Source organism: Toxotes jaculatrix, chromosome 10, assembly GCF_017976425.1.
Source record: "Toxotes jaculatrix isolate fToxJac2 chromosome 10, fToxJac2.pri, whole genome shotgun sequence".
Lineage (NCBI taxonomy): Eukaryota > Metazoa > Chordata > Actinopteri > Toxotidae > Toxotes > Toxotes jaculatrix.
In genome coordinates, this window is record NC_054403.1 from 9,963,094 (window position 1) to 9,986,287 (window position 23,194).

The 23,194-nt window shown below is 42.9% G+C and overlaps 1 protein-coding gene across 5 annotated transcripts in view; it reads right to left on the reverse strand.

The window, feature by feature from the left end:
• Positions 1–42: 42 nt before the first annotated feature.
• ablim3 (actin binding LIM protein family, member 3) overlaps positions 43–23,194 on the reverse strand; it is a 43,380-nt gene continuing 20,228 nt past the window's right edge. Inside the window, exons 3-23 of one of the 5 annotated variants that reach the window (XM_041048237.1) lie at positions 22,614–22,797; positions 19,169–19,284; positions 16,517–16,643; positions 16,211–16,304; positions 12,754–12,841; positions 12,538–12,596; positions 12,366–12,437; positions 10,357–10,518; positions 9,372–9,401; positions 9,089–9,215; positions 8,401–8,496; positions 7,961–8,011; positions 4,829–4,945; positions 4,573–4,643; positions 4,175–4,343; positions 2,911–2,940; positions 2,589–2,644; positions 2,316–2,382; positions 2,199–2,209; positions 1,984–2,064; positions 43–1,373 (exon numbers count right to left, since the gene is read on the reverse strand). In XM_041048237.1, the coding sequence (XP_040904171.1) occupies positions 1,260–1,373; positions 1,984–2,064; positions 2,199–2,209; positions 2,316–2,382; positions 2,589–2,644; positions 2,911–2,940; positions 4,175–4,343; positions 4,573–4,643; positions 4,829–4,945; positions 7,961–8,011; positions 8,401–8,496; positions 9,089–9,215; positions 9,372–9,401; positions 10,357–10,518; positions 12,366–12,437; positions 12,538–12,596; positions 12,754–12,841; positions 16,211–16,304; positions 16,517–16,643; positions 19,169–19,284; positions 22,614–22,797 (1,922 nt within the window). In that variant the 3' untranslated portion in view covers positions 43–1,259. Of the gene's footprint in view, positions 1,374–1,983; positions 2,065–2,198; positions 2,210–2,315; positions 2,383–2,588; positions 2,645–2,910; positions 2,941–4,174; positions 4,344–4,572; positions 4,644–4,828; positions 4,964–7,960; positions 8,012–8,400; positions 8,497–9,088; positions 9,216–9,371; positions 9,402–10,356; positions 10,519–12,365; positions 12,438–12,537; positions 12,597–12,753; positions 12,842–16,210; positions 16,305–16,516; positions 16,644–19,168; positions 19,285–22,613; positions 22,798–23,194 lie in introns of all 5 variants that reach the window. The other 4 variants (XM_041048236.1, XM_041048240.1, XM_041048239.1 and 1 more) reach the window with 4 other exon arrangements.

Consider the following 23,194-nt stretch of genomic DNA (forward strand, 5'->3'; position numbering starts at 1 on the left):
AGGAGACAGACTTAGATTTTAAAGTTTAATTTTTAGTGACAAAATCAAAAATAACAGTATTCAAAGGAAGTAAAGTCTTCAACAACCCTGGATCTTTGTCAGTGTGTTAAATACCTTGCAGAGTGTTTCATTGTGAGTGAATATAATCTCTGTAGCTACAAAATTATTGGAATATCATTCTAAAAGAATAGAAATAATAGTGAATGTATATGTATGGATGACTTTAGTCCTCATCCTAAAACATGTAGTCATCGCTGTATTGCAATGAGCTGGAAAATGTGGAGCAGGAGGACAGAATTGGTGTTTCCTTTATCTATTAAATCTACTGGATTGCACATTCTTTTAGGTTACCATACAGCTGCACAGTGAACTGCATCTATTGATGACCCTTAACTATTTAACCAGAACTTTACATGGAAGTGATCTGCTAATCTGTAAATTTGCATTCTCACTTTGGTTTTCATTTTCACACAAATCGATGCAGGTCGCACATACATTTGTAAAAAAAAAAAAAAGAAAAAAACAAAAACAAAGCTGTGTTCACCTCAGATTGCTTCGTGTTTGTTTCTGTATCAATTAGTGTAAACCAGAGGGACACAGTATTTCATGTGAAAGGGCAAAAAAAAAAAAGGGGGGGGGGGGGGGGGGGAGTAGGTAAACAGAATGCATCCTTATAAACCAAAGCAAAGTGATGCTGTATGCTCACACACTCATTCTTCTCATCTAATCATTCGCACTGATAAAGTGTCATAAATGATATACTGTATCTACATTCTACTCATTCAGATTGCTGGTGCTGCACACTCATAACTAAGAGAGCATAACAAATAAGGCAAAGCCAAAATTCTCCTCAATATGTTTTAGTACTGCGGCTCTGGTCACAGACATCCCCTCGTGTGGCCTTATAGGGGCACAGTCATGTCCTCCTCCATCCTTCAGGCTTAAGAAAAGCACAACACTTACTCTACTACAGTCTCTATTGCATACACTCCACTCCAGCACACAGCCACAGTTGCACTGGCAACCACGTAACAGTTTGTCAGTCCATCTGTGCATAATGTCTCTGCGGCGTGTCCCTCAGCATCCCAGAAGTCCACGCTGGTGTGACCAGAATTTGGTTCGCTGTATGAGGAGATCTAGAACAGGTTCTCAGCCATGGCAGTGAAACTGAGTAGAAGTCTTCCTACCTCTCTCCTTCCTTCCTACAGTCAAGTCTCCGGCTCTGCTTATGGCAGTATTTGGAGGATATCCATTCATTACTAAAAGAGTCGGGCCTGTTTCTTTAGCTCATTCCTCTTCCACAGAGCCAGCCGGTCAAAATCCTCCACTGTCATACCAAAGACTTGGACAAACTCCTCTGGGGACAGGTGACGCTGAGAGCACAGGCAGACGACACAAAGTTACCACATTAAGTCTCATATTCATCTGTAACACTCTTCTTGTCTCTTTTCTCTTGTTAAACCGTAGTGCCTTGTTTTCTATTTTTACATGTAGTAAACACAAAAGATGAGATGTGTGGGTGTGGAGTAACAAAAGTAAAGAGTAATGTAACATACTACTTTTGCTCCCGAGTAATTATTGAAGTAATGTCTTACTTTTTCAATGAATAACTGGAATAACTGTGGTGACTAACTTATTACAATTTTCAAATAACTTGGCAAACACTGCGCATTACACATATTGAGTTTTCTAATGCTGAAGATACATTTTAAATTGAAATAAAACTTATTTTCCACCAGAATTACACCAGACCATAATATAAGGAAATAAATCTTACAGAAAATGTAAACAGTTAAATTATTATAATTATAATAATTATTATTATTATCATTAAATCTCAGAGAATTTCATTGGTGGCTTATCAGAACTTTCTTAGGTGGGTGTGGTTCTGCTGGAGGACTTATAACCTTATTATCTCTAAACGCTGGACTAGGGCCAGTGTCCTCTCAGCATAGTTAGCCTAAAAACTCTTTCATTACTTACCTCCAGTCTGGCTCTGTCTACATCTTTGGGCAGCCTGTTGCGCCCTCTGGTGGTGACAATGAGTGCTTCGTAAGGGTAAATCTGCAGGGAGGGAGAGGCAGCCATGCTTTATCACACTTCAGAGACATGGTTCCAATAACATTTGGATTATTCAACATACAGGCTAACATGCTCACATGGAATTAATTGGATAAGTAATTAGATTAAAACCTTACCTTGTACTCTGCTGGGAGAAAGAGAAAGAGTCGAGTCAGTACAATAGAAAAAAAAAACACTGAATTAATTGGCTCAATCTAATAAAGGGTAGGTGTTTTAAATTCATTTTAAATTACCTCTGCTTCCCCAGTTCACCTCGCTGCCACTGTCGTATTGGTACTGGTAGCAGTCTGCACTCTGAGGCTGCAGGTGCCAAAACTGACAATGAGGTAAACCAGACAAACCAGATGTCTATTTTTTAGACTAATATACTTTGTTTAAATATGTGAGCTGCCCTTCAGCTGCCTCAGTTTTAAGGGTTAAAGATCAAATCAGAAATGAATCCCAGGCATGTATTAGAAATAAGCCGCTAATCATGTCATGTTATGTGCTGTTCACTGTGTTCTTACCCTCTGGATGCCGTTGCGTCCATATCCTGGTAGTGAGGCGGACTTACAAACGAAATCTAAAATATGGAAAAAAATATTACCTAAGTCAAGCCAGATAAATTAGTATATAGTAATAAATGTTTTTAGGCAGTTTGGCACAATGAAGTCTGATAACACTGGCAGGTCAATGCCAGAAGATGGCGCTCATGACTAACCAAAAAAATTCCCAAAGTTACAAACGCAAGTGCAAACCCATCACTTATGAACTAAAGCCAGCCTCCATTCAAAAAATATATTTACCAACAGCTGTAGAATACTCATGAAGTAAATATGAGAAACTCACCACTATCAGTGCTGTACTGAGATCGAGAAGCTGTGAGATAAAGAAATCATAGAGTTACATGGCATCTTCTTTTCTGCAAAAAAACAAAACAAACAAACCAAAAAAAAAAAAACACAAATGCTGCAGCATTTTTAATCTGCCCTGCTCTATATTTTGATTACATTCCAGTCAGGAAATTGCTGAAGAGATTTGACAGCCATCTGTCTAGTTAGAGGCTTAACAAAGAAACAGAAAAGGAGCAAGTTGGGTACCCGTCAAGCCCTGGGAGGAATACAAAACATCAAAGGGGCAGTAAGGCAGAAAGAGGCCAGGCAAGACTGGTTCAGGGAAGAAGGGGAGAAGAAAAAAACAGAAAAACACACAATCACACCAGCACAAAAACACACCAGCACGCTCCACCATCTAATCGCACTACACAGCTTGTATGGTTACAAGCCTTTGTTGCCTTTCAACCGTAGCCAGCGGAGTCCTGTTCAGTTGTGTCCCCTCCCATCTGAGAAATGGCTTTAATGAGAGATCTTACTGCTCATAAATAAAACAGGATATGGGACACCAGCTGTGAGAGTGAGAGAATGGGATAGATACACAGATAAGATGGGTGGATAGAGAGTTAACAGAGTATAGCGAGCGATTTCAGGAGAGGAAGGAGGAGAAAAAAACCTGGAATGAGCGTGCGAGTTGGAGAAAGAGATGGAGCAAGGAAGTGAAAAGAAGGCTGGTGTCTGAATGTCGGGGGCTAAAATAACTCTCCCAGTACTCTGCACGACCAGCGAAGCTTGGGCCTTACAAGCACAAACAACTCTGGTGGCTTCAGATCCGGCTTATCACATCTGGCGTGAACTGCACACCTGGTTGAACACTCTGTTTTCTGTAATTTGAAATGTTCTGAATCAGCGTGATCAGATATCCCCACAACAATGACAAGCCACATCTGGTGCTGCTGCTGCTGCTGCTGGCCTACTGCAGGTTCGGCAGCAGCTGTTCTCCCCTCTCACCATCTTTCCACCTCAATAAACCACCCAGCCCGCAGCAGCCATGACCCTCTCTGACCTGCATATCCACAACCTCTCTGCCCTCGCCCCAAACCCCAATGACAGTTTATATTGAGGCTCATAAAAAGCCCCTGTGGCATCATATGCGATCGCAGTGGGAGGGACGCGCAGAGGCTGCACAGGAATACACCGGTGGTGTTCATGAACTTGCAGAAACAGACGGGGCAAGAGACAAAAGAGGGAGATGCATAGGGAGCAGGGTGGGTCCTTACAGCCGTTGATGGTGTTGTTGTACGCCGTGGTGCCATAGCCTGTAGTGTTGAGTGTTTCCTTGCTCCCACTACGAGAATTCCTCGCACTGCCCCAGGGGTCGTTGTCATAGGAACCAGATCTAGCTTTCATCTCCTCCTTTAGGATCATCCTCCCGATGCCACTCCCAATCTGGGGAGGAAAGAGAGCAAGGAAAGAGGCAGATGATGGGGGGGGCGCTAACTGCTAATTTAATGTACAGTGATTGCAAAGATGGTGAGAGATGCAAATAAAGAGAAGGAAGACACTTTGAGCACCATACCATAAAAAGTGCATTATTTATGGGTGTTTCTGAGGAGGGGACTGTCTTTCTTCAACCCGATGCTGAAGAAAGTGAGACAGAAAATAATGAAGCCCTTACTCTTTGAAGACTGTGACTCCAAGTCTCTTCATCTCCTCCTGTCGAGAAGCGTCTTCTCGGTGCCCGATAGGCTGAGAGAGAAGAGATAAAAGAGGTTCCCTCATACGAATATGGAGCTCAGAGTGCGAAGCAGTAACAGAGAGGGTGAATGAATAAACACCACAACACAAACTTACAAAATGAACTGTACAGCTGGGTCTGTGAGTTTACTGTGCAGCTTGCCTATCGAAACCCAGTAAGATCACACTTTCCTTACCTTTGGGGGAGCTGGTGTATGGGTAGTAGTCAGACTCTGACTGGGTGTATGGCTCAGGGGAGTAGGTGGACAGTCTTGAGGATCTGAGGATGTCCTCACTGGTCCTGCTTTTGGTGGCTGCATCCACGTGATTGTCTGTGAAGAAATGGATGGAGTTAGGAAAGAGAGGAAAAAGACACAGAACCAAAGTAACTTGTAATTCTGTCTGAAGAATAGTTTGGCATTTTGGGAAAAGGGCTTATTCGATTTCTTTTGCCAGGAGTTCCCATCTGTGGGTTCAATATGAAGCTGGAGGAGGGAGATGGTTGCCATAGCTTAGCGTAAATACTGGAAACAGGGAAACATCGAGCCTGTTGCTATGAAGGTAAAAAAAAAACGGTGACAAGACTGCTTGTGTGGTCACTGTGCTCAGTGTTTGCACGGATGAAACTAACAAGATGTAATGTGTTAATCAGTGAACTTTAAGAGGTGATAGTGGGCTGATTTTATAATTTTGGACAAAGGCACATTAGCTGTTTTCCCACGCTCTCAGTCTTCCTCAAGAACTAAGTTAATTGTCTTGTGTCTCCAGCTTCATATTGAGTGGACATTTTATGAGACTGGCATCGATCTTCTCATCCAGCTCTCAGAAAAGAACATTATACTCTATTTGTTTAATCCATACAAAAAAGAGAAAAAACAAGTGTGTAAAAACAATAAAAGATACGGTTTTACTGGTGGTTATCTGCCAGACTATTTCTTGGCAAGGAGTACAGGTGTTGGTGCACAGATTTTTTTTACAGGGCCAGATTTTATATTAAGACATGAGAGTGGTATCGATCTTCTCATGTGGCTCACAGCAAGAAAGTGAATCAGCATATTTCCCAAAATACCAAACTACTGCTTTAAGACAGTGCACCGCAGTGTGCTAAGGAGGGAAATGTGTTAATGAACATCACAAAGATCTACACCAAGAGAGTACATTTACTCTACAAATCCACAGTCATCATTCCACCATTCCTGTCAGAGAAGATCAATATTTCAGCCAAGAGAATGAAAATAGCCGGCATTAAAGTGAGTTCAGTTACTGCTCAGCCCGAGGCACACAGTCATTTCATGAGTGGTGTGAGGCGATGATATTGATGCCACTCTGCACTAAAGCACAGTCAATGGAAGTCAATGGGGGTGACATGCAGTGTAATGTCAGATAGATTGCTCTTCACGTTGTTAGCCATTAGCCATGCCAGCCCCAATCCATGATCCATTGAATTTCTATATACATGATGCACGACACCAATGGCAGACATTCTCATCTTTGGTACGCACACTGTCAGCCCCGGCAGCAGGGCGAGCCACACACACACACGCACACACACACACACACACACACACACACACACACACACACACACACACACACACACACACACACACACACACACACATTCAGAAAAATTCCCATTCAGCGGACTGAAACTTCTGTCACTGGAAGTATGGTTGCACAATATTGACAGAGGATCACAAACACAGGAAGACAGAGACGAAACGTACACACACCCAGACAGACATATGAAATATCTATCTACTCACAGTGAGTGAAACAGCGTGAGGAGGGAGATACTTACAGTGGCAAGGTCACCGGGTAAAGTGGAGCAGAAGGTGGAGGGAAGTGAATAAAAGTGATTGGATGCAATAAAAAAGAGGTGAAAAGAAAAGGGAAACATTATTGGAGCGTCTCAGAGGGAGATGTGACAGTGTGAGAGCTTTGCTACCCGTACAGAGTACAAGGACAAACTCTGGAAAAAAAAAAAAAACACAGTTTGATGCAGCCTCTTTTCTATACAGGTAGCAAACTTGTCAACCGATTAGTACATAACGGGCCTTTGATGCACACAGCAACTCCACAAGTTTGTTGCAGCTTACATCAATTTACATCAATCCTGTTTAGGGAAGAAATAATAATCAAGCATGTTCAGGAAGACGTGAATGTCAGTCTTCTAACAAGGCAAGCTGAAAGGTTTTGGAACTTGCTACTCACAGCAGATGCTGAAATGTTGATTACTTTCTTTGTCCCATGAAAAAACTGTGAAACATTATGGCCAGTGATGTACTAATTATAGCCCAGTAACACAGAAGGGTGAGAGAGTCTATGCACAGGTCACTAACTAACCCACAAATACCAACACATACAGAGGTACATGCAGGACGACAACAAAGATAAACTATTCTCCATCAAGAGATGTGAAGTCTTGTGACTCTCAGCTGAAAAGCCTTTTCAACTGTAATGTGCCGAGGGGATAGTGAATCTTTTCCCTGTGAATGTTTATACTCAAGCATGCTACCCAGCATTTAAGTTTAATCACTTGTTTAAAAAAAAAAAGGCAAAAATAGCCTGTTGTGTTAACTGCACTGCCTTGCTATTTGACTGAACGACAACATAAATCCACACAATTAAGAAATCAGACTTCCCCTCTGCCTGTTTTCTACAGAAGTGAACACAACAGCTGTCTCAAGATTCTACCACATTCCTTTAAAAAAACACACTCACAGTATCTGTTTAACCACACACTGATGAGAAAATAAAATAAGTCTCCACAGCGAATATAATTTCCAGTTATAATGCAGTTTTCCACTGTGCTTTTCACCATTGTTCTGTTCTATTCTGCTGAATTGTGTGTCCTCAGAGTCCCATGTACTCAACACTTGTCACGCCTGAGCAACCTTCCCTTCATTCATGGCCTGTTCCAGCCCTATTTGCTGACAAGAACCTGTCGCGCCGTGGGGACTGCAGGCAGAAGCAGGCATGCGCGTGTGCTCGTGGCATGCACACCAAGCACTGCTCTTTTACATTACTAGTGCATGACGTCCGATTGATCCCTATGCTCAGCTCTGAAACAAGTTGCGCAAGTGGAACTCTGTTTCCTTTGTGCATTTTCCAGCACAGCATCAGTCCTTTCCATTCATCTTGTTTTGTTTGTGTTGGCATCAATTTCCGTGATAACGGGGAAATCAATAGTAATCAATGCTAAATCACAGGGGGCCGCTGAAGAACATCGATAGGTCAGTAAAAACATCTACATCGAGTACTCAAACACAGCATGACTAAACTGACAGGAGGACAGGCAGGCTAAGGCGGGGCTAACTGCACTGTACCAGTTCTCTTATAGATGGGAGGCTTCCTGTAGATGTTGGGGTCCCCTGTGGCTGAGGAGAGAAAGAGGAGATGGTGAGGTGAAACGTGGAGGAGTGAAAGGGGGAGAGCGACAGATGCAAGTTTCTGTTGGGGGTGATGGGACGGAGGAGGGAGGAGGTGGAGTTAGGTGGGGTGGTTGTAAAGGAAGGTTAAAGGACGTAAAGATGCCGCATGAAGGGAAGAATATGCCAGAACAGTTATGTGCGGTGTAAAAATACGACTTAGTCACATTTGCACACCCCCTCATTCCCACGGAATTTAAAGTGACCTTTCTGAATGATTTGCATTAGTGAATAATGGCTGATGAAATCTTCCCCACGCAGTTAGAAAAAAAAAGAAAGAAAAAGAAAGAAAATCTATGAAATTGTCAGTAGGGCGATGAGGAGATGAGGAGTCCTACCTGGTACATGAAAATGTTTAGGGGGCTGGTTTGTGGTGGGTGTGCTTGACCGCCCCTCTTGGCCGTAATAAGGGGAACTCCTGCCACTCTCAGAGCCTGCAGCCAGCCACAGCCAATCACAGCAAAGGAAACATGAGCATGAAAGAAGGCCTCAACACATGCAGATGAAAACTAAACAGCCTAAACATTCATCCAGATTACCCAGTGACACTGGATAACTTTTCCACTTGTGTAATGACAAAGGTTGTTGACTTGCCTGTTGCTTTTACGGTGTCAATGCACATGTGTAAGAGTTAAATGAAATGACAGCCAAGGAGCAACGGCAGCATATGAGATAGCCAAACAGTGAAGTGAAAGACATTCTGCTGTCATATGGTGAATCATTTGTCAACACTGATATTATATGAGGGCATATTTGTCGTATATAAAATAGTGTTGATGACAAACAGATGGAAATGACAAGCAATCTGGGCTCCATTAAAGGAACAGTTCGATATTTTGGGAAATATTTGCTTCCTTGCTGAGAATTAGATGAGATGATGTTCATGTGGCTGCAGATAGTTAGCTTAGCTTAGCATAAAGACTTTTTACTTAACATCAAGTACAACATGATTGACTTGATTTAGTATTTTCAACAGACTGATACTAAGCTCAGAGGTTATAAGCAAGTGGGTGCTATATGACTCACCAGGGTATCCATAGTGCTGCGGAGAGCGGGGCATGATTGGTGACATGCCTTGACGACTATATGTCGGCGAGTCTATATAACCAGGACTGGAGCACCGCCTCTGCTTCATGTCCAGGCTGTCATAGTCCTAGAAAGACAAAGGAGACATGTGAGACAAGTGAAAGAAGAGCAGGGGGAAAACAGGAAGACAAATAGCTTAGTGACAGGCCAAAATGACAACAGTTCACTTGTTTAAACTCGTCCCAAATTATCTGCTACTTACACTGGGAGGAAGAATGCTTACCTGAGAATAGGGAGAGAGCGTCCCAAGTGACTGGAGAATCAGTCAAGAGAAAAGAGTTATTATTTGTACTGTAGCACAGGAGGGGAGGAAAATTTAAATATCATATATCATCTTTATTAACAGGCCCACAAGAAAAAAACAGTCTTTATAAATTCAGTCTACGATATTTGGTGGGGTTTGCTGCATGGGACAAAGTGACGGCTAGCACCCACATAATTATTTTCAGGTCAGTTGAACGAATAGTTTGACATTTTGGGAAATAAGCTTATTTGCTTTCCTGCCAAGAACTGGATGAGGAGATGCCTCCCACTCTCAGGTCTGTCTAAAGCTCACAAATTAACTGTTAAAGTGTTGTTTCCACCTAAAAAGCTGTTTCCCCCCTGTTTCCTGTCGGACAGAGTGGTATCGATCTTCGCATAAGCAGAAGTGTATTTCCCAAAATGTCAAAGTTTGTGATGAGCCATTTGCGAGAAACTAAACAGAATCTTCTGTACATGGGCCACAAAATCCTCAAATCTGTAACTTCAAACAAATGCTACAAAATACTCACAAAAACTTTATGCTCATTATTTTCAGTTTTTACCAGATATCGCTTAAAAATACCCATGATTTTAAAAGAAGCTTGGTTATAAATGATGCTTCCAGTACCAGACTGTGAAGAGAAAAAGGAGAAATGCTCCTTATCATGCACCAGAGTCTCTTGTTATAACAGTGAAACTACGATTTCCCATCCAAATTTCCAATTTGTCTCAATCACAAACTAATAATAATAATAATTCAAACTAATATGAATAAATTACTGGATCATTTTCTTTTTGTCAAATAAAAATGAAAATAATGAGCCCAACAAATACTGCACGGCTGAGGAGTTATGAAGACACACACTTTATCAGCACAGCTCTAAAAAAAACAAAGTACTTCTTCTGAAAACAGACCAATGCTGAGACCAGTGTTACGTTTGGCCTGGAGTGTGTGGCAGTAGTACCTCCCCATAGCTGTAAGTGTCTAGCCTGTCATCAGAGGTGTATCTGTGGTAGGGCTGGTATGAGGAGGATATGAGGTCTGGCTGTTGGACCTCATATATGGCCTTGACCTTTGGCAGGGCAGCTAGGTCCTTATAATCTAGGATCTCATTCTCCACTCTGGCCTGGAGAGAGGACACACACACACACACACCCACCAAAGACAAAGACAACAGCAACAAGGCCCAACATCAACCCCATGGATGATGCACCGTAACAAACCACAGAATGGAAACTTCACCAGTGACCGGGAGCAGATCATGCAGCGGTGTGAGAAAGAGCTGATGAAGCACATACACGTCTGCACATGCACACACAACACGTGCGTGTGCGCTCATCAAAAGTACACATGTACGCTGCAGAACCTGACAGCAGTGTAAGTTGTTGACCTTCAGGAGCTCAGCATGTGTGAGTAAGAGAGCAGAGGAAGCAAAGACAGCTAAAGAGAGAGAGAGAGAGAGAGAGAGGGAGAGGAGACAGTATGGACAACAAGCGTGCTGACGCTGCATTTCTCCCTCATCCATCACCTTAAACAGAAAGGTCATTGATTATGAGAGGAGAGCAGGGCAGGGCTGAGCAGAGAGCGGTGACTCCTGCTTGCACGCAGACAACCCTTGACATGCTAATACTGCCGACATGCAGCAACACTGAGCCAAGCAGCACAGCTGGACCCTGTTCCACATCTGGCTGAAGCTTTGCGTTGACATGGAACCGGTCCAACTCTGGAGGGCACAGAGTTCACGTAAGCATTCGCATAACCTTCACACAAACCTGGCATGTTCCTCAACTAGCTTCCATCTTTTTCACCCACCCACACAAACACACACACCCAAATATAGCACTAATTTGTTGATTTGCACATCAAAACATGTCTGAGTGAGTGGATTAAAACTGGCATAAATTTTGTTGGAATATGGAAGTTTTGAATGTTCAGGTTACATGTAACCTTTTTTTAATATTTTGAAATTCAAGGCTCCTTATTAAAGTACTGAAAATGAAAGGCCTTTCATATTGTGGCTTCATATTTAAAAATAAAACACAAAAAAACAATACCAGTGTGTATCCACCACATAGCTGTTTCCTCAGAATTTCAATCCTCGGGAAAACCAGTTAAACAGCCCAGGGCCAAAACCCTGAGGAGGATCATCCTGCAGACAATGTGTAGAATAAGGCCTTTTTTTTTTTTTTCTGCACTTTAATGAAACACCTTAATATACAGTGACGTTTTGTAATTTCATAACGTTTCTTAGGAACAGTATTTAGCGTACTAGTGCATTAGGAGAACCTACTTTACCAACTCGTCACTTGCTGGTGGCACTAACTGCAAACTAAGGGGATCAGCAAAACGTTAGGGGTCGTCCTCTGCAGACTATGAATGTCTGTACAACATTTCATGGCAATCCATCCAGTAGTTGTTTTCTGAATTTTCAGTCTGGTAGTGGATCGGCTGAGAGTCTGGCATTGTCATCCCTTGAGCCACACTTCTAGAATTGCTAAGAAATTTTGGTTTTCATCACAATTTAGCCTAGCTTTCATCTATACATGGAGATGTTTTCTGACTTGCAAATCACCATATCAGTGCTTTCTGGGCTCTGATGACAGAAGATGTCATCAACAAATGTTGTGTTAATCTTGGTTTCGTGGTGAAAAAAATGGGGAAAAAAAGGAAGAAGACCAATGTGTGCGTTGGTGTAATTTCTTGTTGAAACAGTTGTTCACATTGTGACAACAAGACACTTTATGTTTTCTCACACATTTTTAAGTCCTGCCACATGACCAATGACAACAAAGTAGGTAGGACACAGACAAGTGAACAGGCCAAGGGAGTGAGCAGCCTCTCGGGCTGGTGCTTATCCATTCAAGCCTATGGGTAGTGCTCATGTTTCTGGTGTAGAAATTGTGCTTTTAGGGGAAGCTTGGTGGCAGTGGCAGCTAAAAGTGACTAAAAGCTGCAGACTCATTGGTTACTTACACATATAACCCTGCTGGGGGAGCCTATCGAGGAGCCTGGTGGAGAGATGGAGGCCTCTGACAGGCGTCTGTGCTGTGAGGTACAAGCAGACAAAGGAAAGCAGACGGACGCACAGTGAGGAAATAACAGTTTTCATTACATTTGAACATTTTCATTTCAAACTCTGTCTCACCCTGAGCCTCCTCTCTGCCCTCGCTGCCTGCTTGCATAATGGGTGCCACACCTCGCATCCTGTAGAAGAGCGACAGAAAGACAGATTGGTGTTGGGTGTTCCCACATGCCTCACATTCATCTACACTGGCAAGTGTACTCTACAGTGTATGTGTGTGCGTGTGTGTGTGTGTGTGTGTGTATGTCAATGTGTGGATGTATTGGCATCAAGTTTCACCTGTCAGGTACATCTCCTCTCCCTCTTTGAACATCATGTTACAGCGGGCACAGCGTGCGCAGGTCGGATGGTAGTGTTTCCCTCCCGCCTGTGAAAAGAAGAAAAGAGAAGAAGAGAAGAAAAGAGAAGAAGAGGTGTGACTGAACATAAATTATCATTATAAACAGTTTCATAGAGTGAAATGTTAATCTGCAAATTGCACCGCCATCCTGAGCAGGTCATTGTCTCCATATGTTCTCTACTGTTTGTCATCTGACCACCATTGGCCTCATAATGTATTGAGACATCATTGCATAGCCTGTAGCTGTTTCATCAGCATGCAGCGATCACATGATAGCAGCCACCACCCATTCTCCCTGAGGCCATAATTAGAGCAAAGATCCCTGTAGGTCAGTCAGATGAAGAAAAGTGCTGGAGTGTGTGCGTGCATGGGTGTTCGCTAAGGAGAGAAAAAGGGAAGTAGGTGGCCATGTGAGTGGAGGACACAAGAGTGTGATACATGTCCTTGGATATTCGGAGCACCTGAGGGAGCACAACCAAACACACATGGTGCAGGTGAAATGGACACGTGATGCAGTGTGATGTCACTGAACATCCGGTTCGGTTCACGGTTGTGGTGTTTCACATATGTGTCTCCACGGGGGCCGACGACCGAGGCGTGGCCACGTCCCATCACCTCTGCCTTCTATGACAAGCCATTAGAGAATTTCTATTTATAGAAACACTGCTGACATGTGGCCCGTGTCGAGGAGACCTGAACGGTTTCATCTGAACACACCCAGAGAGTGTGTTTGAGTGTGTGTGGTGGTATTATGTCACTTTACACTGCTCTGACTTCTCCTGCTTTTCATAAATCTGATACCTTCGTGTGATCTGCAGGAAATCAGGCCTCTGTGACGCATATACTCTCTCCAAGAACTACCACCGTGTGGCTCTCAGTCGTATCCGAGCTGCATTTTAACCAGTCCCTGCTCTGTCTGCCTGTCTCAGGTTACTCTGAAAGAAAAGCCAAGAGAGGATGCAGCACTTCCGTCTCCGGCTTTCCGAGCAGCAGCGCGTTTACCGGCCGTGATCGTAAGGTATCAGCTCAGCAACTGCTGTTACCATTTCTAATGAGGCCCCCACTCTCTCCGGTGGCATTAATAGGCTGCTGTATTTAATGGCAAACTAAGACACAGAGGAAGTCAGGAGAAAAAAAGAAGTGATAGGAAAGAAAGGAAGGTGTTATGCTCCTCTCTCTTCCTCTCTTTATGTCTCCCTGTCTCCATCTTCTCTAACACTACTCATTAAACTAACAACCTTTGGCTCTAGAAAGCTGGACTGTAGAGGGAATCTGTGGAACAGGACTAATGATGAGCACAGTCGCAGACACAGACAGATGAGTTTTAGAAATTCAGTGGTGGAATGTACCACCACTGAACTAGGGTAACTAAGATTTCTGCACAAAACCTGTGAAAGCTTAGTAAATATGATGCTATGTTCTGAATTAAACTACTGTTACTACAATATAACAATATATAACAATATATATCAGTCATGAAGGACATTTTTCTGCATTGAATACTAATTTAAGTTCATTTGACAGATTATACATACTTTTGCTTTTGTAAAATTTTCACAGCAGAAATTTTACTTTACAAAAAATATTTGTTGATTTTTTTTTACAATGAAAACAAAACTATAAATAAATAGTAGCCATAAAAAAGACCCGTTAGGAAATATATTCAATTTTTCTTCATCAAAAAAAAAATAATGTGAAAGACAGACGAATGGACAAATAATTCTTATAATGTAAAGTCTTCTTATAATCTTCATGTGTCCGTGGAAACAAACTCCATATGCTCCTGATCAATAAAAAATGATTGTCGGTCGATCAAATATATTTTTCTTCCTTTCTGATGTAGTTTGTTAACCTGGTGAGCTAATAAGCAAAGTCTCGCATTCATGTTAGTGAACGTTATCGAGTCTTAGGATGAAAACTGAAAACGAGCAAGAGGCAGCAAAGAAAAAAACCTGGGACAAACTATGAAAATATACAGGCAGCACGACAAGGGTGTAATGATGGATGTAACAAGAACAACACTGGGTGAGTTTACACAGAAAGACAAGAAAGATTTCACTGACGGGACTGAGACTAAAACAAAAAAAGTTAAAAAGACAAAAAAGCTAAATTGAAATCAGGTAACAAAATTATGACTGCATCTGTGACAGTGCCCAGATAGACTTAAAATATTATTCTTATCTTAAATGTATATTCTATGTCTGGGGAGTATGTCCTCTGGATCAGATTTCCTGAGTGTTATAACACTTGAGTGCTGCATCTTAAAGAAGTGCATTATTATGATATCAAAATTTGACAAGGGGAAAAAAAAAAGATTGCCATGCATGCAAGCACACGCACGATCAGAGAGCGAGAGAGAGACACCGAGAGAAGAGAGAGGGAGAGAGAGAGAGAGAGGGAGAGAGAGGGAGAGGGAGACTCGCAGATAAAGGATATGTCCCCATGTCTATAAATAGCCCAGAGAGACTGACAGTCAGGAACAAAGCACTTTACACCAGCCATTCTGACAAGCAAAGGAGCACAGGGACAACAAGGCCCTGAGTGTGTGTGTGTGTGTGTGTGTGTGTGTGTGTGTGTGTGTGTGTGTGTGTGTGTGTGTGTGTGTGTGTGTGTGTGTGTGTGTGTGTGTGTGTGTGCGTGTGTGTGTCTGGCAAAGTTTTACTATGTTTGCTCCCTTTCCCCAAATCCCAGATGACATGAGACACCCTCTAGAGACTCTTCCAAAACATTTAATTAGCATCTGCACTTTATCACTCTGCTCATTATTTTCCCTTCATTTCTTTCTGTGTCCATCTCTGCTTCTTTGTCTCCTCTGCTCTCCTCTCTCTACCGCTGACTCCTCCTTCCGTCTTTTTTTAAAATCACTTCAGCGTGAGAGCACGGAAAGCACAAATGTGCATTTTTATCACAGCAAAATTTGTTTTCTGTGTCTCCCCTCCTTCCATCTTTTCCGCTCACTCTTCACTCTCTGATCTTTTTATAACTCCCCTTTCCTCTCAACTCCTTACGTGCTGTTATGGTTCAGTCTATCTCTTTGCCTCCTGTTACTGCAGGTAGGCCTGTGTTCGGATCAGCTGTGGTGTTAGAAGAAGGGGTAAAATGGTTAACTATGGACCTCTGTTTGACCATGCCAGCGCACTGAAGCTGAATTTGTTTCGGGTTCGTAGAGTGGGACAAAATTCCTATCACCCCCCAATCTTAAGTCGCTCACTCCCTAAAGCACAGTGGGGCTTAAACGGAGCCGAGGATAAAATGCAACTGCTCATTTCTGATAACGCAGATTACGCTCAGTTACCAGAGTCAACTCACAATTTGGATTTCTGTCTTGCTGCAGATTTCTGTTCAGCTAAATCTCTGTGAGCATCATCTCATGCTGAAATCTGGTCCCGTTCTCACCTCCAGAACCCTTCCACTGATGTATCTGCTGCAGGTCTCACATTTCACCCCGTACTGGGCGTGGTAATCTGCCTCACAGTATGGCACTCCATCCCTGTAACATAGGAAATATAAATGAAGCTGCCGTTGTGTGTCGAAGGCACAGTTTACCCTTTCAAGAAAAGAACGGATATGAAAAAAATGCAGTTTCTTTCATCAAAGGCAAACACTACAGGAATTTCTTTCAATTTGTATGTCTTTTCTGAGTGAGACACGCTTTGAAATGTGTTTCTCTTCATCGTATTTTATTCCCCTTTACACACTCACTTGCTGATGTATTCTCCAGTGAGGACCATGTTGCAGGTCCGACATCTGAAGCAGCTGACGTGCCACTGTTTCTCCAACGCCAGCAAAGACTGGCCCTGCTTGATCTCGGCTCCGCATCCAGCGCAGTCTGGAGGAAAAAAAAAAAAAAAAAGAGTTTGTGAGCAAGACCAAAAGATGAATGGGTACAGAGAGGGAGATGGGAATGATGCAGAGAGAAAGAGAGAACAGAGGAAATATAGGAGAGTTAGCACCACAGACAAAGACAAATGGAGTGAGCCAAGGTGTAATTGTGCATCCTGAAACACCTACTGTGCTCCTAAGTGTGGTTTTCTCCCCCTTTGGCATAACCACCTCCTTAATCAATAGCCGGTCTAATTCAGGATATTGCAGAGCCGTGAGTCCTCTCAAATGTAAGCACTGTTAAACATGATTGAATGCAGGCAGGAAGCAAACATCACTGTAACAGCCCCGGGGCTAAAACAGTTGCATAAAATCCCCCTCATGTGGGACATGTATGAATCTCTCTCTGTCTCTTTCTGTCTCTGTCCTCTCTCTCTCTCTCACACACACACACTGCATACAACCACACTGTACATTCCATTTCCTTCAGAAAGTTGCCCGAGTAGACGTTATTGACCAAAAAGAAGCAGGACAGCTCAGAGGCTGCAAATGATGCATGGCTGCAACGTGTCAAAATGCTGAAAAAAGGTCACTGCTCCATTTGTTTCCATTTGGAAGATGTTTGGCTCAGCTTAACCTTTTCTGATCTGGTCTGCTGCCCCTGAGAGAAGCCTGGAGGCACAAGGGAGCACTCCACTCTGTCCTGTCAGCCAAGATAAACTGTGTTTTGCAGTAAGAAAAAAAAAGCCTGCACGGTATTGAGTCCGGTTTCTGCAGTCCAAATAAATCTTAACTGTCATTAGGTGGTGATAGTGCTGAGTCTTTGTGGCCAGGATTTCAGCTCTACTGTGCACAGCTGATTTTCTACTGAGTCATGATACAGCTCCCATTTTAGCCACAGAATGAAATCGGTATTAGATCATCTACAATTATGTAAGAGAGCACGTGACAATGAATTATTAGGTATGGTCCATTCACACTGGAGGACAGAAACTTGCTTCTGCACTGCATTTCTGGTCACACCTTAATCTGTGATAACACAGCAGGTGTTTTGATTTGTCAAAAGCAAAGTATCACTAAAGGAGGGCGGGGCCAGATGTGGAGCAAGTTTTAACCTGCAGACGTCAGTGAAGTTCTTTGTGATTTTGAGTTAACTTATCGTTTAAAGATGCTTATATGCTGTCTTGATGAGAGTTAGATGGGAAGGTATTACATCTTTCCATTAAATATGAAGCTACAGCCAGCAGCTGGTTAGATTAGCTTAGCATAAAGACTGGAAACAAGGTGAAACATCCTGCCTACCTCCTTTCTAAGGTAATAAAAAAATCAGCCTCTTGAAAGAGACTAGGGATATAGCACGTTAATTATTGAGCTTTAGAGATGCTGGTAGGCAGATTCTGTTAGCTTTGGACAAAACATGTTGCGCTTTACGTGGTACACACTTCGCCCTTGGGCCACTGCAACGTCTCAATGTTAAATTTATGACATGGAATGAGAAGTATTTCATGTCTCAACCACACACAACTGCACACTGTCAGGCATCGTAGGCTGCAGATTTACTACATTCAGCAAATTATCTTTCCATATTAAAAGATTCCTTATATATTTTATTTTTGCATTAATTTCTGATTGTGATGAGGATAATTATTATTAAGAAACAGACAATCAAGGATTAGGACATGAAACCTATACTCGATGAAAGAACATTAAATTTCTCAAGTTCACTGGTGCATAAATAAGTTAACTTCAGTTAATATTTTCTACCAGGTTATTTCAATGCCGGTTGCCTTCAAAAACCCCTCAAATAATAATTTTGTACCTGGTAAATACATTTCTACCACTTTTCCACACCGAGCATATTTTTGCTTTTCTTAAAAATTTGTTTCACAAAATTACACAGGAACAGGCTGCAACAGCCAGTGCGTTACATTTAGTGCCGGCACTCTGTGTCCCGTCTCATCGACTGTCTCCTCATAAGACGGAGTAATGAACATGTACCTGGGGAGCCCTTTGGATTTTATTCTCCTGAATGGAGCGATCTGGAGAGGACAGTTATTCACTGCCTCTCTACCCTCTGTTATTGCTTCACAGCCAGTGAGCAGCAACCTGCTGTCTGTACGCCACACTTAACAAATGATTCACTATCAATCACTAAAGCTCTGTTGCAGGATAATCATTTGTCAATTTCCTGCTGTAAACTGAAACAGAGAGGGCTATGATGGGCATGCCTGCGTAATAACACAAAGAATATTCACTTAAAGGAATATGTGACCAGATGTGCAGTGAATGCATCCAGTCCACTGTTCTCTGCATGTTTAATGTTGACAGTAGTAAATGAATGATGTGTCTGTTTGTGTTGCATAATCCTCGGCTGGCAGATCAGCTCGACAGGTCAGACCACTGATTTGACAGACGCTTGATTAGCTAAATGAGCTAAATGGGCCTCATGGACACATCACATTAGACTCAGTGCACTGTAGCGCCTGGTGGCCCTAAACGGAACGGACAGAGCGAGGCGGATGCTGGACTTACGGCTGGGCCCGTGGATCTTGATCGGTTCATTTGACTTGACGAGTGTGTGCGAGCACTGCTGGCACACGCAGTCCTTTCCACTGAACGTCACTCTGTCTCCGATGGGGAAGGGTTTACTGAAAAAGAAAGAAAAAAAAACAGAGACAGAGAGAGAGAGAGAGAGAATTAGAAAACCAGCGCACAATAGGAGACAAAATGCCTGCAGTGATTCTGTGTGTTTACATTACATCCAAGTGAACACATGGAAATAACAAATGGGCGCTGGCAGGAACATGATTGGGTGACAGACAGGCCATAATCCTGCTGACACAAGCTGAATTCAGTCTGACGTCCTCTGTGAACCTGAAAATACATTTGCAAACAGTTGAGCCGAAGGGTTAATAAGACGTTGATTGTTGCAGGAGCACCTGGCTGCTCTGTGATTAAAGAGCCGATAATGTGACGCTGCCACGGGCTTCTAAAAGGAAAACTGGCTCTCTCAGTGAAAATGAAAACTTATTAGGGAGACTGCGTGGAGTGCATGCTGATCTTAGCTGCCTCTTTCTCTCTCAGTTTGCTCCCTTGCCTAGCTCGCTCCTTACACAGCTGGTGCCACCAGGTCACTGTTTCTCTCATCGCTTTAAAACCACGCTATAGTAAAGAGGGGTAAATACACACACACACACACACACGCAGACAGGGCAACAACATCACAGCAAAACAAAATTAAATTTACCATATCACGGTACACTGTTTTTTCTTTCTTCCCTCTGCTTTTTCGACGGGAGACAGATTGATTTCTTTATGACTGAGGAGGATGTGAGAATGAATGGGGAGCTAAAAGGCTTAGAGAAGGCTGTTTAAAAGACATAGACGGCAGTAATCCTTTTACTCCCCCGCTGAGGGCTTGTAGCCGGAGCCAGGACCCAGAGGGAGGCTAGAGTCTCCAGTAGGGCTCACAGTGAGCACACATGAGTGCAGTACATCCATGTACACACTTAGCGATGCACTGAGGCAAGCATGGATCAAGGCTTGTGCAATATATATACACAGTACATGCAGCTGTCCCTAGAAAGTGTGTTTCTAGGGAGCTAAGAATATTTTACAACTGTTTCTGTCCAAATATGTGTGTGAGTGGAGCGAACAGGCACTTATAGTGTTCTAGGTTTGCTCCTTTGTGCTTTTATATTATTCAAAGAAGGACAACATCCATACATAAAACAGAAAGGCCAAACAAGTGAGCAGAACAGATGAGTCAACCAAGACATTTCAGCACACAAATTATTCAACAAAAGCCCTGAAAGGGACACAAGTCAATGAAAACTGATAAAGCGTATTATTCATTTAGGCTTAATTTTAAATTCATCCTTCAGTGGGTCCCAAGGTTAACCATCTGTCTGTAAACTCAGACGGTTGTTTTGTTTTTTAATTTAACTGACGAGCTGCACTGAGAAGCTAAAAATAAAAAAGCTGGAGCAGTCCGATTCTGATATATGACGCTTGTTTTTGAGGTTTGTCTCGGTGTCCACTTCCAAGACATCCGTGACAGGCTACATCTTTTCCATGTTCCTGATCATAGCTATCGCAGTCCATAGTTTAATGTAAGTGCACAAAATGCTGTGATGGTGCAGAAAAGTGTGATAGTCTGTTTTGACCTCATCTTTACCTGTGTGTTGCTCTCACTCCCTCAAGACACTCTTGCCTTGTCAGCCTTTCTCAGCGCTTTAAAAATTTACTCTGTTTACATATTTAATTCATGTTTTTTTTTCTTTTTTTTTTTCTTTAAACTGGCCACAGAAGCAAAGCTATTTCTGGCTTTAGTGATACGCCCTCTGGCTTTGATCACTGCTGCTTTTTCAAAAAGAGAAAAGAAAAGTGAGACTTGCAGTCTGCCTTCATCAGGGCAGAGGCCGTGATGACAAAAAGAAAGAGGGACGATGATGGAGACATAAAGGAAGACGATGGGACACGAATGATGATTAAGAGCAGGAAGATGATGGTGGGAGTAATGAGGATGATGAAGGGGCGGAAGGGGTGTGAGGAGAAGAAAGACGGGCGGGGGGAGGGGGGAGAAAAATGGAGGAGGCACAAGAAAGGACTGCGAGCAATGAGACAGAGGGCAGAAGGAGCAGGAAAGAAGAGATTCACCCTTCGGCTTCTTGCTGTCTCTTCCAGCTGACTCCACATAAGCTGACAATACACACACACACACCCACACACACACACACACACACCCACACACACACACCCTTGACAGTGCCAGGACTGCTCCACTGACTGTCTCCGGCCAGTTGGTGTCAGTTCGGTTTTTGCCCACGGCTGCTGGGATGACCACGTGTTTATCAGCCAATGTCACGCAGACACACAACAACAGACAAACACAACTCTCCTGGAGGGAGGGAAAGATCGCTCTTATGTAAACCTTACAACACAACTAAACAGACAGGGAGGGATGGAGAGCACAAGAATGACCGGCGTTCCCACATGCCATTCATGCGCATGCAAAATAAACAAAGAGAAGGGACTTTTTTTTAAAAGAATGAAACGTGAAAGAGAAAGATAGCAACACGGACGGTGAAATGATGACTCTTATTTCGCTGATGGAGGTCAGAGGAGAGATGGCCTACTTCCACTGAATCTAACAGTGTGAAACACCAGGTCAGCTCTCTTTTTGGAATCGTGTCTCGACTAAGCAAAACGTCAGACTGCTTGAGCTTTCCAGTCAGACATGTGTCTCCAACTGTTCTCCAACAGGCCTCTTCCACTAATGAATCATCACGTCTGTGCTTCCTCACAGCACAGAGCTGATACAGAGCAGTACAGATGAAGAAGTGACAAAGTATTGTGTACAGTACATACATAGTTCTATACATAGAGCACAGACCAAAAGCAGAGCTAAAAGGAAGGGAAACCCTTAAATTCACTTTCTGACCAGAAACACAGCCCCAAATAAATGCTAAATCTGCCCTGTGTTTGCTGAACGTGTAAATAGGCAACTGTCTGCTAGAACATCCGCTAATCAATGTTGTGTTTACTGCTTTCTGTGCTGTGTCCAAGTTGCCAAAAAGCAATCAGAGCATGTTTAAATAACTGTTAAACAAAGATACCATACACAATGATGCAGACACAAAAATAACACAAAAATCTATTATTACCATGAAGCAGTCCTACTAATTGATTTGTGGCAACAAATCTGCCAGAGATACAGGGAGGATGTACCACAGAATAAAAAAGGTTGTGGCAAATTGATAAATTGTGTATTATATGCCAAATGGCAGACAAAGTTAGCGACTAGCTGGTAAACATGGTGGATAATTTAGCAGCTAAAGAGAATATTGGACTCACATTTGCTAGGTTTGCAAAACACAACTCCAAGCTAATGCCCTCATGTTGCCCAACCATATGTACTATTGTAACCTTGCACATGGGAGGTTGTGTGTGTGTTTGTGCATGTGTGGATGTATACCTGCAAACACTGCAGACAAAGCACTTGGGGTGGTAAGTGCGTCCCAGAGCGGAGACCACCTCTCCTGTGATGAAGGTGTCACAGCGGTCGCAGCGTGTACCATAAAGACGCTGATAGTCTGCTGTGCAGATGTACTCGCCCTTCTTCTGGAAGAAGCCAGATCGTGCAAGATCACAGTTACACACTGTGGAGAGAACAAGAGGGGAAAGAAAGTTAGAGAGCAGGATACTTCAAACAGTAAAGTATACGAAATAACCAGTAGACATCAAAAAAGCTATTTTTGGCTTTCTATTCTAAAAAAAAAACACAAACTGAGGTTTCCATTTTCTGTCATGTGCTCAGAAAATCAAATTCAATAACACTCAGAAGAAGAAGTGAACACACACACACACTAGGAGCAGTGAGCAGAGCCTGAGGAACAGTTAGGGGGTTAGGTGCCTTGCTCAAGGGCACTTTAGCTATGGATGCTGAGGGGGGAAGAGCTGTTCATTCACCCATCTTTCTCCCTGCAGGTCCCGGGATTCAAATGGGCGACCTTCCCGCTTCTCTAACCTCTGGGCCACAGCTGCCCCCACCACTTG